General features: G+C 42.2%; 1 protein-coding gene across 15 annotated transcripts in view; it reads left to right on the top strand.

Annotated features, from left to right (window-relative positions):
- MBNL1 (muscleblind like splicing regulator 1) overlaps positions 1–16,005 on the top strand; it is a 623,451-nt gene that overhangs the window by 120,967 nt on the left and 486,479 nt on the right. For 9 of the 15 annotated variants that reach the window (XM_029615932.1, XM_029615930.1, XM_029615934.1 and 6 more), the window contains exon 2: positions 14,773–15,746. The exons of 4 other annotated variants lie outside the window; for them this stretch is intronic. In XM_029615932.1, coding sequence (XP_029471792.1) covers positions 15,609–15,746 — 138 coding nt within the window. In that variant the 5' untranslated portion in view covers positions 14,773–15,608. Of the gene's footprint in view, positions 1–14,413; positions 14,636–14,772; positions 15,747–16,005 lie in introns of those variants that run through there. 2 more of the 15 variants (XM_029615933.1, XM_029615944.1) reach the window with 2 other exon arrangements.

Raw genomic sequence — 16,005 nt, forward strand, 5'->3', positions numbered from 1 at the left:
GAGCTGAACACATTCTTTTTAATTAGTTATGTGACCCTAATTAGAGTTGCTAATTAGCCAGAGGACTTAGTTACTGTCATTGTGCCTGTATGTAAACACAAATATATTACTGTTCATAGCATTTCTTAAAGGTATGAGTATTAAAACTTGGCTTTGCCCAGTTCTCTGAAGAATAGATTGTAGTCTCCTTCTGAACAATTTTAATTAGGATCTAGATGTTAAATTTAAACCTCAGTGCATGGTTACTGCACATTATTAGTTTTGCTCTTTTTTTTTTTTTTTGCTTTCCTGTTTTCGTCATGGTGAAGGCATGCCATTACTGTGGCTACTTATTAACTGAGCCACCATGTCATGAAAAGGAGGCATTGACATTAATAATAAAAGTCTGTGACTGTGGGCATGCTCTGTGCCTTAGTACATTAGCCTGGTAAATATCTTGCCAAAAAATACCACAATTGTAAAACAATTAACTGAGGACTTTGAGGCTGATGTACTAAACTTTTTTTTTTTTCATAGATACAGAATGAGAGAAAAACCTTAATAAATCAGGCCCATTGTTCCATTTTTTTTAAGGTAGCACCTGAAATCCCAAGAGCAAGAAAGAATCATGTTTTTTTATTTTCAAAAACGATTTTCAATCCAGGTATATCTCCGACTCTTGTACTTCATGTTCAGTGGCAGACAGAGAATGCCGCTGAGTTAAGGAAAAAGATTAAGCAAAGAAAACTTGCATAGATGTGGGCAGCAGGGGTTGAGTAACTGGTACCTTTGCAGGATTTTCAGCCTCTCGCTGCAGTCACTAGACACTGTTTCTACTGGGCATTACTGATAGCAGGCAGGAAGATCGGGCAGGTCCTTATTTTATTATCTCTACTTTCCCGTTTGCGACCCTACTTCTCATATATTTCCATCTTATTTAAACTTCATTGTCTAGGCATAAAAGATTTTGCATAAAGCATTTGCTTCATAGGTTACTGGCGGTGATAATAATCTCCTGCATCTTTGTCGGCATATAGGAACTCACTAGGTGGTTTCAGTCTAGGTGACCGTAAAGCTCAATATAAAGGAAATACTCCATCACAAGCATGGACTTTCTGTTCCAGTTATTTTATTTTAAATTAAAAATGCTGCTCAGTGTGGGCATTTAGCTCCTGCAGCCCTCACAGGTGTTTTAAGCTTCTATTTGTAGGCTAATGAGGGTTTTCCTCTATTTCTTTCCCTTTTTCTTCACCCTCCCACACTCAGTCTGGCTGTCACAGTGAGTCATTGGCCAAGTCACATGAACCACTGCTTATTAACACTAGCAGTCGCCACTCTGACTCGCTTGTCCATCGACTACCCCCTTATACCTTAAACATACCTTATATCACACTTATTCATTTATTTGTATCATATAAACCACTCAGAAACTGATTTTGGTAGAATAAGGCCACAGCTTTTATTTACACATCATGTCAAAACCTTCCTGGGTACCCGGGCTGGTAAGATGTGTCCATCGCTGACCGCCGTAGGGACCAAGCAAGGCAGCATTAATCCATGGCCCTCCGCCTTGTCCTTGAGCAAGGGGGCCCTGCCCGTTGGCGCCTTCCACACCGTTACCTTTTGCGCTTCCCCCAGCACTAATCGGCTACCCAGCCATCCTGTGATGCCGCTGGCACCACTTGCCATATGCCCAAACCGGCCCGGGTCACCGCCCCTCCCTCCAAGCTGCGACAATGTCCCCGAACATTACATAATGCTTTTAAAAGTACTAGTTTTTCTACATGCTGTCTACATAAACCTGTTAAACAAAGGTGTGCATGTTAATATTATCATCTTAACAACATGACTCCTCCTTGATTTCAATTATCTTCAAATTGCAGGGTGGGTGGGTTTCCGTTGGGAGGGATCCAAAAGGGATCACCTCCTGGGCGACACGGCCCTTTAAAGGGCCTGCAACGTCATTCATGCGTGCCGGCGTCGCTCCTCCTCGCGTCACAGCGTCACAGCAGAAAGAATGGGAAAGGGGGGGGGGGGGACCCGCACCCACGAGGGAGTGCATGCTGGCGCTCCCTCTCCCCCTCTCCCCCATCACCATCCATCTCATTGGGGGCCATCGCCGCGGTTAAGGGTGGGCTCTGTTTAATGTTAGGCCCACCTATTTCAGAGTTTCGTACAAGTATACTTTACATGAATCAATAGTGGTCGCCGTAGCGTGATAGCCAAGGTTCCTTCCCTCTCCAGAGTCTGTGGATGTTACCTTTTCAATACCTCAGCCTCAGCCTACATTAGGATCAGGAGATCTGGAGACTGGAATTAATACAAGTTCAAGCATGCAACTCGAGTAAGACCAGACTGGCTCAGCCTATTACCTGTTAACATGGTCTTGTATGGTCACCCTGTCTCAGTGTGGATGAGTGGATAAGTGCTCATTAAGATCACATTATCCTTTGTTATATAGCTGGAAATCTCAGTAGAGAATAATGAATATTAAATGGGCATGAAAAATAGGTGTCAGTCCTCTTCTAGCTGAAATGAGTAGACCTGCTAGATTATGGCTGATATATAAGGGTTATGGTTGTAGGGGAATTTTTTTGGCAAGCTCAAAGTTCAAGCCCTATATACTTTGTCCAAACTTCTGGTACTTCCTTCTACTGTTGCTGGTAGATGCAACAACAGAGTTGTTTCAGCCATGGAAACCACTGTGCGGTTTTAGTTATCTATACATAATAGAAGGAACTCAGTGCTGTAGGAAGTTCAGAACTCCACCAATTAAAAATCCCCCAAAAGTGAGTTCTGCTGGTACGCATTGGCATAGGCAATACAGATGTTCTACCTGCTATCTTGACAAGCAGAAAGTTTGAAAAGCCAGTGTCTGTCAGATTATTTCTTTCCATATGTACCAAATTAAGGACCTGATTTAAAAAACTTTTCCCCAAAGAAATAGAATGAAAAGAAGCTTTAGTAAATGAGAACCTAAATGCATTGTGGATTTTTCAAATTGTGGGGGGAATTTCCAAAAGGATTTGCATGTGCGTAAATGGGCTTTTGAATGTTGCAGTGATATATGCTGCTTTTACATGCGTAAACCCACAGAGTATGAGGGATTTTATTTTGAGCACTCCATATAATAAAACCAGCAACTCTACCTGTTCTACGCCCGGATGGCGAAGATGAAGGCCCGGGCGTGCCGATTGCAGCATACAGGGGCCTTCCCTTTTTGCCGCGAACGGCACAACGGGCCTTCATCCTCGCCGCGAACGGAGCGTGTGCCGCGGGACGCGCTCTGATCGCGGCATGCCAGGGTCTCCTCTGCTATATTCTGTCTGTCCCGCGATGGCCGCTGTCTTTCGTACCTCTGGCGTGTTTGAGCCTCCAAGGCGGCCAGGGAGCCGCCTGTGCCATCTATTGGCGGGCGAGCACTGACGGACACACTACCAAGCCCGATATATTATAGCACCATCTATCGGCGAGCTGCAGAACATGCGCGAGCACTGACGGACATACTACCAAGCCCGATATATTATGGATTTCTGTGGGCTCAGAAAGCCAGCCTATGAAGTGTGGAGCTCAGTAACACAGTTAAAAGATCATAAATCAGGTGCCAGTTAGGGATATGCAATTGAAAGACTTTTATTTTGATTTATTTTGGTTTGTTTCGGTGAGGATTCTCATTTCTTTTGATTTTGTTTTCTTTTGATTTTCTTCATTCTGTTCAGTTTTTTTTTCCCGTTTCGAAGTTTGTGTGCATAGTTTTGTAGTTGCATGCACAAAAGCTTTTTTGATCTGAAAAACACATTTGTTTTGAATGAATGCACATTCCTAGAACTAGTTCTTGAACCCGGGTCCCTTTAGCAAACAGTATAATGAGAACAAAAATTGTGTTGAGATGCTGCTTTGTGACATGATTGATTGATAGCACTTCTGTTAGGAGGAGCTTTATCTTTTTTAAAATGATGTAATTGTCTTTCAGGTGCCATGCTCCTGCATGCTTTCTGACCCTTCACTGGGGCCTGTCAGGGAGCATTTGCAGTACTGTAGGGCTTTCCAGAAAGTAGGGACAGAGGAAGGACATACTGCATTAATACAGAAGAACCAAGCATTCTTAGCATACACCATCTTGTAATTCCATGGGAGTAATATTCATTTTAGTGTTATTTTACCTAAGGGTATATAATGCTATAAAATATCCTTCTACACAGGTTGGGACTAATTTGACATATTACAGTTCACTTTCACTGATGTAAAAAGTACCTGAATGTAAACCGATGTGATATCTCAGATCGAATGTTGGTATATAAAAATTAATAAATAAAGAATAAAATAATTAATGTATGTAGATTATATAAAACTTGTTGAGCAGGAATGCTAGAGTTAGACAAAGTCTTATTTTCTTACTTTCAATTGAGTTCCAAGAGGAGGCATATTGTGTGGAAAAATTTTACAACAGAACAGTGATATAATTACATCAGAACAATTCCTCTCCAAAACAAACCAAAAGATTTACAAACTTATTTAGTCACCAGATATCCATCTTGACTAAGGTTTTAATACAGTTGGTTTGAAGTGCTGCTTTAAGATCCAGTTTAAGATATTTTGAATAGGTATTTATTTATTATTTACATGTTTTCCACCACCTCCTTCATCTCAGAAGAAGAATGCCTGAAGTGGTTAACAAATCTACATGTTAGTATAGCAATAAAAACTGTTTAAGAATTAAAAGTGCGAATCTGTGATTCAATGAACTAAGGGCCTCTTAATAAATTTGCAGCAATTTGTTATATTTCACTTCTCTCAAACAATATTTTCTAATGGTTTGAAAATTGATTGTTAATGTCATCAATGGTTATGATCAATACCAGTTTGACTTTTTCCAAAATTTTTAAATTTTGTTTTTTTGCTATTATAGGGGGCAATTTTCAACCTGCCTGCATGGACACAAGGCCTGCAGGAAATTTTGAAACATGAACTTTGAACCAATTCTTAAAGGAAAAGTGTGAGCATACTTTCCCTTGGAAAATTGACCTGGGGAAGAATACCTACAGATATTTGCATGTGCGTTTTCTGTGGGAACTTTTTCCATGGAAAAATAACTCAGATTTGAAATGCAGTCCTGGGAGAATAACTTTCAAACAACTGCACATGGCGGCATATGCTCATGAATATGGCCATGCTTAGTGTTACCATAATCTTTTATAACCCATGCATATGAAATATATGTGTTTTATAAAATAAATGTATCTCTACCCTGCAATATATGTGCGAATGTAGGATTATGCGTGAAATCATTAAGGGCTAGATTTTAAAAGCCCTGCGTGCGTAAATCCTGCCGGATTTACGCGTGCAGGGCACTCGCATGCTGGCGCGCCTATTTTGCATAGGCCGCCGGCGCGCGCAAAGCCCCGGGACACATGTAAGTCCCGGGGCTTCGTAAAAGGGGCGGGAGGGGTGTGTCTGGGGGCATGTCCGGGGTCAGGGGGCGGTCCAGGACGGGTCCGGGGGCGTGGCGATGGTTCGGGGGCGGGCCGGGTGGGTGGTCCCGTGTCCCCCGGCACTGCGGCCTGTGCCGGGGGATGCCGAGGCGGCGCGCACAAGTTACGCCTGCTTCAAGCAGGCGTAACTTGCACAACAAAGGTGGGGGGGGATTTAGGTAGGGCTGGGGGGGTGGGGTAGATAGGGGAAGGGAGGGGAAGGTGGGGGGATGCGGAAGGAAAGTTCCCTCCGAGGCCGCTCTGAAATCGGAGCGGCCTCGGAGGGAACGAAGGCAGGCTGCACGGCTTGGCGCATGCAGGCTGTCGATTTTGCGCAGCCTTGCGCACGCCGACCCCGGATTTTATAAGATACGTGCGGCTATGCGCATATCTTATAAAATCCGGCGTGCTTTTGTTCGCGCGCGCGTACTTATTTAAGATCTACCTCTATGTGAATTGAAACTACTATATCAATACATCTTAGGCCTGATTTTAAAAAGCATTTACATTCTTAAAATTGGGTTTTAAACATGTAAATGCACCTTACTCGAGTAAGTGGGCTTTTGAAAATTGCTACAATATATGCCATTGAATTGTCAATACCCACAATTCAATGGGTATTGACAATTCAATTAAAGTGCACTTACCCACGTTAAGTGCACTTTACCCTTATAAAAGGCTTTTGAAAATTGCTGTAATAATATGTTACATTTATGTGCGTAACTCCTTTGAAAATTACCACCTAAATGCACATACTTTTCTTAACTATTTTAAGAATATGCACAGGTATATTTTACTTGCAAAAGTAAGATAGGGCTTACTCACTTAAATCCTGGTTTACATGTATAAGTCGGCCAGTTTTAAAATATGCACATCTAAATGAAATTAACCAGTTTTCCCATTAGTTCACCCAATCCTTCTCCAGGTCATGGAGACCTTCCTGGTTTTTCAGCATGAACTCCCCCTCCAGTTCACTCAGGCCTCCCACCCAGTCAATACTGCACAATAAACACATTTATGATCACTTATGCCAGATAATTAGCAGATGTAAAAATACGCGAGTAAGCTGCAAAATGTATGCAAGTGTCTTTTAAAATAGCAACTTGCATGTGTCGATATTGACCTCATCCTGGAATACCCCTTTCTTGTGTACGTGCACTTGAAATTGAAAATACATGCGTATTTTCGACTTTTATAAAATATGGAGTATGCAAGTACAGGCTTAACGCGCATATATGCTAAGTTTTACGTATGTAACATTTTGAAAATTCACCTTTATTTGTGTTATTTTCCTTTATTAACCTAAACATCCCCTACCTTCCTATATTGCCTTTTTACTACACGAGTAAAAGTGCACACACTGTGGAACAATGCATGAATGTTTAGCTGCATAGATGGCTAAATCAGGAATTATCTGCATAAATGGCTTTTGAAACATGCCCTCTCTAGCTTCTTTTCTTCACCTCTAGTTTTTCCTCTGTTTCCTCCTGTCGTTTGGCAATTCCAATATAGCTTAAATTTACATTGCTTATTTAGCATATACACCTCTGCTTTCCTCCTATTAATTTCCTTCAGAAATTTCCATTAAAACCACCATTATTAATGATATTTTAATACCCAGTGCATGAATAGTAAAACCAGTAAGTACAATTAGGAATGGCATCTAAACACTAATTTTAAGAGAAAGGCATAGCCTCTGCACTCACATTGTAATAATATTTGGATTTTTATCCTGTCTACCTAAATGCACCTCAAGAAGGCTTCCAGCATTGTTAGAATTCAGGTACGCTAACTCTCTTCCCCAAAGAGTTTATAAACTAATGGGTACCTGAAGCCACAGGGGATTAGCAGCCCTCCTCATAAAGTTGCATTAGTGTTCATGGGCTCTATTGGAAATAACGGGCACTTTAGTAAATAATGTGCATTTTCACACATTGACTACTAATGCACAAATGTGAATAGGGCCAAAAGTGACGTGCTTGATGTCACAAGGATTACCAGTGGGGCAGTAGGATTTGAAACCTGCTTCTCAGTCCATTACTGTAAGCCACTTCATACCGAAAGTTTTATTATTAAATCTGTTTAACACTTTTTATTCTGCTGCCTGAATATACTGGAGGGGGATCCAAGGGAGAATATTTTATGAAAACTGAGTATCTCACTGAGTGGAGCAAAGCTAATGAGAGTTTGCTCCTCTACAATTCTGAATCCCTGGAAGAAGCCATAAGAAATGCCACATTGGGTTAGACAAAGGTCCATCAACTCCAGCATCTTGTCTCAAACAGTGGCCAGCAGGGTCACAAGTATCCGGCAGGTCCCATGAAGTACATGTTCTCACTCCCAGGAACAGCAATATATTTCTTTAGTCTACCTGACTAATAATGTTTTTTAGACTTTTCCTCCAGGAACTTGTCCATGGGGGTTATTTTCCAACTCACGTTATGGCCTTAACACATGCGAAAAGCACAATTACACATGGTACAATGCTAATTTTTAAAACGGGGGGAGTTGGGGGCGGGATTTTTGGAAAAGTGGGCTGGCTTTGCAAAGAAATTTAATGCACAAATTGCATTTTTAGGCTGGGGGGGAGAGAGCGAGAGAGAGAGAGAGCCTCTGGGGGTGGCACCATAGTAAGCAGCTATTTACCGCATGTTACTATAGGAGGCCCACCTAGTAACTTGAGGTGAGGTTTAGCTAGTAGTGTAGGTGTTAGGGGCCAATTTGACATGCAGAGTGAGACGTACAAACAGAACAGTACACTCTTGTGAAGATTTGGTGTCCTTCGGAGTGAGACAACTCACACAAAGATGAGGTTTGTACAATGTTCTCTCAACCTAGGTAATACCTATGTGAAGTGCTAAGATAGCACACATTGTGATAAATAGGCTATTATCATATTACTAGACAGTTTGTTGCAGGGGACTTTTTATTTAGTCAGTGTAAAAACTACAAAGAGTTGTTTTTCATGAATATTTCAGACCATGTAGGGGTAAATTTTGAGCAGGGTGATTAGCTTGAAGATGTACTGGTGCTTTTGTACCTGCAGATCTTCCAGCTAATTCAAATCTGCCAGGTTCACAGGTACAAAATGTAGTCAGGATTCACAGAGGAAGGTACACACAGAGGAGTAGATTTTAAAAGGGTTACACGCATAAGGTACGCACGTAACCCTTTTCAAACGCCCCTGCGCGCGCCAAGCCTATTTTGCATAGGCTTGGTGGTGCGCGCAAGCCCTGGGACGCGCATAAGTCCCGGGGCTTCGCTAGGGGGGGCGTGTCGGGGGCATGTCGGGTGGACGGTGTGACGTTCGGGGCATTCCGGGGGGCGTGTCAGGGGGCATGGTGCCGGCCCAGGGGCATTATCAGGGCACGGCCGAGGTCTCCGGAACAGCCCCCGGGTCGGGAGATGGCGCGCGGTAAGGGGGGGGGGGATTAGGGAGGGGAAGGTGCAGGGGGTGGAAGGAAAGTTCCCTCCAAGGCTGCTCCGATTTCGGAGCGGCCTTGAAGGGAGTGGGCACCGCGCGCAGGGCTCGGCGCGCACAAGGTGCACAAATGTGCACCCCCTTGTGCGCGCTGACCCCAGATTTTATAAGATACGTGCGGCTACACACATATCTTATAAAATCCAGCGTACTTCTGTTTGCGCCTGGTGCGTGAACAAAAGTACGCGCGCACTGTTTTTTAAAATGTACCCCAGAGATTTGAAAATAAAATCCCTGTACATATTTTCCTTCCCCCAATCTCCTCCTACCCACAGGAATACCCCCTTTTTCCCCATGGCTAGAATTAGCTATTGAGGAGCTAGCAGTTTTCAGCCCCAAGGATTTAGTTAGTTGCCTGGATAAATATCTTTGAAAATTGCCTTCATAGATATTCTCTTCAATTGGAACAATACTGATACTAGATCTCTGCACTATATTCATGCAGTGTATGTGATATCCTTTGGTCTCTCATACAGTTCATTCCACAATACTGAAGTTGCTCACTGCTCTGAACAGCTTATCATGACAGAAGAGAGATTTCAAGGGAATGGAGAAGGGGCAGTGAAAAACTATGGACCTGTTCTTCTGATATCAGAAGAAGGCAAAAGTAGTGGTTCCTTGAATTCACTGGTTTACAGGTGAATTCTTTGATAAGATGACCAAGATAGCTGAGTGATATGTTAGAGGATGACATAGATACTGTATGTCATATTTATATTATAATACTTTTTCACACTGTTCCACATAGAAGAAATTATAAACTGGATGAAAATTTGGTTAAGCATCAGAACTCAGAAAGTAGTGGTTAGTCAGGAAAGTGGTGAAGGGAAAGTCACTATGAGGATCAGTACTGCAAAGATTAGAGTTAGGCACAGTTTTCTTCAGTGTCTATATAAATGACATTGTGGAAAGGCTAGAAAGGGAAGTCTGCCTGTTTTAAGATAATAATCTGTAACAATGTAGCAAGCCAGGGTGGTTAGATAAAATAAAGGATGATTAAAAAAAACAAAACTGGAGGAATGGTCAACAGTTTGGTGACTGCACTGTTATTTAAAAAAAAAAAAAAAGTTAAATTATGCATTGGTGAGGGTAGAAATCTAAGAGCCAAATATTTTGGAGAGAACGAACTAGCAGTAATCAAATAGGAAAGAGATTGGTGTGACATAACCAAAAGGTAGCCAGGCAATTTGTCAAAACCATTGGGCAAACTAATAGTATATTTGAAAGCGTAAATCCACTAGTAGGAAGGGAGGGATCCATAAGGTACTACTAGAAGGAAAAGGGAAGTAGTATTCTCTCTATATAGATCTCTGATAAAACCCCATCCAGAGTACTGTGTCTAATTCTGGAGACCATATCTACAAAGTACTTTGATAAGGTGAAGGCAGTTCAAAAGATGGCTATCAAAAAGGTGTATAGTCTCTACTGGCATTCATACACAGAGAGATTTCATGAGTGAAATATATACATATATACATAGATATATATGTATATATATTTGCATAGGCTTGGCGGCACGCGCAAGCCCCGGGACGCCAAGCCTATGCATAGGCTCAGCGGCGCGTGCAAGCCCCAGGAGTATATATATGCGCAAGCCCCGGGATGCGCATATATATATAATCTAGAATAAAGAAGAAAAATCAGAGGTATGATACGAACATTCAAATCACTAGCAGGTTATAATGAGGAATCAAAAGGTAGTATTTTGCACAGAATGAGACGCTCAACGATAAGGTGGCATCATAAGAAGCTGAAGAGAGAGAAGCTCAAAAGGAATGTGGGAAAATCATTGTTCTCAGACATGGTGGTGAACATCCGGATTAGACTTCCAGTGAAAGTTATAGGAACCAAAACAGAGACGGAATCTTGGGATAGATGCAAAGGAACTGTAGTGTCAGGGACTGAGGGAGATGACCACAGATAGATTAGCCAGACTTTGCCATGTTAATAAATGCCATGATTACTACTGTGTTTCAGGGTCATTACAGTCTGTAAAGAAACAGATGCAGCTCTTTTAGAATATGACAGCAAGGATCTTGGCAAGGTCCAGGTATTATATGAGGTCGATTCTGGCGGAACTGCACTGGTTACCGATTAAATAGCATGTGCAATGTAAAATTCTGTCCATACTTTAAAACTGTATAAATCATTCAGGTTCTTTTCTCTAATTAATTTGCTAACATCATATACATCTATTAGATCCTTGTGCCCTTCACAAGAAGCTCTGTTATCAATTCCATCACTTGTCCTACACGCCAGGCAGTGGTTTAGTATACGTATCTTTCCTCTGGGTTCATAGAATGATGGGGCGAGAGATCTAGTCTGATAAATAAATAGGACCTGCAGCAGCACAATGGACTGGTATGAACGGGCAGATTGGATAGTCCTAGTGATCCTTGTCTCAGTATTTTTTAATATTGATCAGTAAAAACCGGTAAGTGTGAGGTATTTTGTATCTCCTCGGCTAACAAGGCTACCATCAGAATTTCAGAGGAAACGCAAGGGAACTGCATAAAGAATTTTAAAGAATTAACAGAAAAATGTGGTAAATGATAGTAGATAATTACTACTAAGTGCTCAAAGTATTTTTCAAATTTTGCAAAGAATACAGAGCGTGCAGCTTCTTGCAGCATAATTTCCAAATTGAATCAACATGCTATTCATAAAACTCTGGCAATTTGTATTTTGATCTTGTGTATATTTGTCTTGTGTTTTGGTAACTTGTGATATTGTCATATGTTAAAACACATTGGGCCGGATTTTAAAACCTACGCGTGTGGCCTACATTTGTGGCCGCTACTTGACGTGCACAAATGTTTGCCCGATTTTATAACATGCGCGTGCAGCCGCATGCATGTTATAAAATCCAGGGTCGGCACGCACAAGGGGGCGCACGCTAGTGCACCTTACGCGTGCCGAGCCCTAGGGGAGCCCCGATGGCTTTCCCTGTTTCCTCCCTTCCTCTATCTAACCCGCCCCCCAGCCCTACCTAAATCCCCCCCCCCACCTTTATTTTGTAAGTTACGCCTGCCTCTGGCAGGCGTAACTTGCACGCGCTGGCCGGCTGCCGGTGCACGATCCTCCGGCACAGCAGCAAATTTGGTCCTGCCCTGCCCCTGGACCGCCCCGCCCCCTTTTTTCAAGCCCCGGGACATATGCGCGTCCCAGGCTTTATGCGCGCCGCTGGGCCTTTTGAAAATAGGCCCGGCGTGCCTAACCCCCCATGCGCGAAAATCCAACTGGATTTACGCTCGTAGGGCTTTTAAAATCTGCCCCTATGAGGATAACTTTCAAACAACTACGTGTGGCAGCATATACACACACATATATGGCCACAACGATAATATTTTATAACCTGCACATATCATAAAGTATGCATGTCTCTACCCCGCAACATATGCTTACACATGAATACATGCAGTGCATTGAAAGTGAATACTGTTCCTACCTATTCTTAAAAATTAGGCTTGAAAATAAAGTAGAACTTATTTCTGTAAAACTTTATGCACCTACAGTAAGTCCACATATTTTAAAACATGCATGCGTATTTGAAATTAAGCAGTTTACCAATTACTCCACAAGTTCACCCAGTCCTTTTCCAAGTCATCCAGACCCTCCTGGTTCTTCAGTCTGTATTCCCAGTTTACACATATACAAGATCATTAGCAGGTGTAAAATTATGCAAATAAGTTGCCAAATATATGCGCGTGTCTTTCAAAATAGAAACCACATAACTATCGGCCTTTCCCTGAATGCCCCTAGATTGCCCCTTTTTACACATATATATATGTGCACGAAACTTAAATATGTGCGCACTTTTAATTTGTATAAAATTGTAATTATGCAAATATAAATGTTAATTTTAAAAGCCTGACGTACGCCAAAACTGTGGGTTACGCGAATATGTCGGACTGGCATGCACTGAGCAGATTTTAAAAGCCGCCCGAGTACGTACGTTATCTCCCTCTGCACACACAAATGAAAAGTTCAAAAAAAGGCGAGAGGCCTGGATGGGGCATGGGCGCTCATGGATTTCAACTTCAAATTAGCACGTAAATACTTACTGGCACAGGCATTCGCCTGGGTCCCCTGCCGGGTAACTACTTCTGCTATGGAGGACATGTACGTAATAAAATAAAGATGAAAAGATAGCTCAGCAGGGGTTTAAGGGTTGGGGCTAACAGTGGTGAAGGGAGGCTTTTCAACTAGAGGGATTTGGAAGCCCTACCCCTTATCTGGGCGAAGTGGGAACAAACTAGGAAAACTGGTAATGGCGTTGGCATGTTTGTCTATTAAAATCCCCCTACTAACATGGTAGAAGCAGCATTTGCGCACATAGGCTTGCATCCACTTAAAATTGCACACACATGTGTGACTGTTCAGGGTGTTTTATAATATGCACACATATACGCACGTATGTCATAAAATGGCCGCGGGCCAACGAATCCATGCACATGTGCACCCGTGCTCTTGTTTAAAAGTTACTGTTATAGACTATTTAAGTGCTTGTATGCTAATTTTTACATGTGTAACTGAAAATTACCTCCTAAGTGTGTGTGAGAAGTCTTGTGCTAAAAAGAGTTTCAGAAGCAAACATGTATTACGATTAACACGTTTTTCTTTAAATAGTCCTTTATCTGGAGAGTTCTTAGTAAACAGAGCAGCAGTTTTGATTCTATTAGAAGTGATGCCAGAGTCAGTCTTTTTTTTTTTCTTTCTGGTGAACATTTCTTGTTTTGTCACCAGGAAAGCGAACCCCTTAAAATGATGGTGCTTTTCAGACGTGCAGACTCACAATCCCCCATGTAGATAGAGCTAACGGCAGCGGGCTGGTAGCTGATGCTGCCACTTTCAGTCGGAAGAGTGACACTAAAATGCCTTGTGTTGCCTAAACCAAATTGCCTTCTTAATATTTAATGGGGCCAGGATGGAATCCCTCTTCTCCCCGGAGGTTAGCTTACATTTTTTTGCCCAACCTCCTGCTAGCACTGATTCTTATAATCTCCTCCGTGACCTAGGCCTTCTGCTTGAAAGAAAGAGTGCTTTTGTTCATATCTAGCCAGCCTGTGATATATTGACAAAGTGTCTGCAGGCTGAATGGAAAAGTTTTACAGTGTAGACAAGTCAAGGAGTGATGATTTCTGTGAAGGAGCGGGGACTACTTTTACTTTTAGAAGGAAGTGAACTGGATAGGTCGAGAGAATGTACCATTTGTAAACATCCTCCCCCCTCCTTTTTTTTTTTAATACTCGTGCGAGATGCAGCTTACTGAGAGCAGGGTGTGCGGAAGGCAACGCAGGAAAGAAACGTAGCTTGAAAGCAAGCGCAGTTTAACAGCTTGCCTTTTCCGTAGCGTTTGTGCAAATGCTCACGCTTGGGTTAGGTGCCCTTTTTTTAAAAACTAACATGGTTTAATCCACTAACTGCATGTTGGGTAAATTCAAAACCCACATGCTCGTTCTCTTGCAGTGGAATAAGTCACATCTGATGGACATTTTCTGTGCTTATAGCATAGTAATGAATGTCTGATAGGCGCGACCTTTCATAAGACAGCCCACACTATTGGCTTTCTGCCCAGAATATTGCTGCAACACTATCTGTGATTGGTTTATCTCTCTACCATGCATTGCTTCACAAGGGGAAACGGCCCCCTTTTTTTTTTTTTTTAATAAAACTACGATGGCTGGCTGCAATATGCTACACTGTAAGTATTATGTGTGTAAGAAACAGGCAAGCTTTCATTTTGCATAGTAGTCTGGGATCACATGGCATGCTTATAATACTGTGGGACGTCCGTGAAGTGCTGCTTGGTAAATTTTAACATATCTGTTTTTTCTACAGGTTGGTACTAAGAAGTGCCTTTCCTGACGTCTCTGCTGCTTGGAACCGCTTCTAGAGCAGTCTCTGCTTTTGCCTTGCTTGCTGCCAGCTACACACTGCGACGACAGCCCATCCACCCTACGCCTTTAGTCCAGACACCCCCCCCCCCACCCCTCCCATATCCACTTTGTATCAAGAGAGAAGCTCTATGTGTCAGGCATTGCTCTATGCTGCTGTAGTGTAAAAAACAAAAAAAAGAAAAAGAAAAGTTTGTTGAAAACCTATATTCTGCCAGAAAACCAAGGAGAAAACAAAGTCCTTGATTGTTGCTCTACACTGCTGCCTCTGTCTATGCCAAACTAATCAATATCCATTGCACCAATTCAGCAGCGGGGAGATTACTTTTTAGTCAACTTTTCTGAAAGCAGCTTGGGAATTCTGTCTCATCGGAGGTTCTGCCACGTTTTTCCTGCTCGTATTCTGGGCTCCAAAATTGGCACTTAGAATGGGTTACTGAGAGCACAAGCCTCGTTCCACACCACCCGTTTTTTTAAATGTTCATCTTCTGACCCTAGCATTGCTTTGTAAAGAATCACCTTCTGGTTCAGAGTTGCACACTGTGACGTTCTAGTGGGAGACTTTTGTGCTAAGGCTGACAGCACAGTTTTAACCTGTACATTTAATATAGGCGAGAGCAACGAAGACAGCGACAACGAAAAAAGTCTTGTGGGTGACCTGTCTATCAATTCCTGTACATCAGTTTGGCTTTTTTTTTTTCCTGTTGCACTGAAAAACAATTCTAACTACCTGTAAATTCTAAACATGGCTGTTAGTGTTACACCAATTCGGGACACAAAATGGCTAACACTGGAAGTGGTAGAGAGTTCCAAAGAGGGACTTGCTCACGACCAGACGCAGAATGTAAATTTGCGCATCCATCGAAAAGCTGCCAAGTGGAAAATGGAAGAGTTATCGCCTGCTTTGATTCATTGAAAGTGAGTAAATATTCCATTCTTATAAGGATAAACTGTAAAATGGAATTGAAACAGCAGAGAGAGAATGGGATAGAATTTATCAGTTGTTTTTATCAAGTCAGGCTTTCCTTCCTTTTTTTGTTTTGAGGGAGAGATGCAGTTTTGAGACTGGAGATTTAACTGTTTGGCGTTTGTGTGCAGTTGTAGTATTCCAAAGCTGCAGTAAGAAGAAAGTACAGTGCCTGTTTTATACAGCTGCAGCACCATCATTACTTAGATG

This window comes from Rhinatrema bivittatum, chromosome 9 (genome assembly GCF_901001135.1).
Source record: "Rhinatrema bivittatum chromosome 9, aRhiBiv1.1, whole genome shotgun sequence".
Taxonomy (NCBI): domain Eukaryota; kingdom Metazoa; phylum Chordata; class Amphibia; order Gymnophiona; family Rhinatrematidae; genus Rhinatrema; species Rhinatrema bivittatum.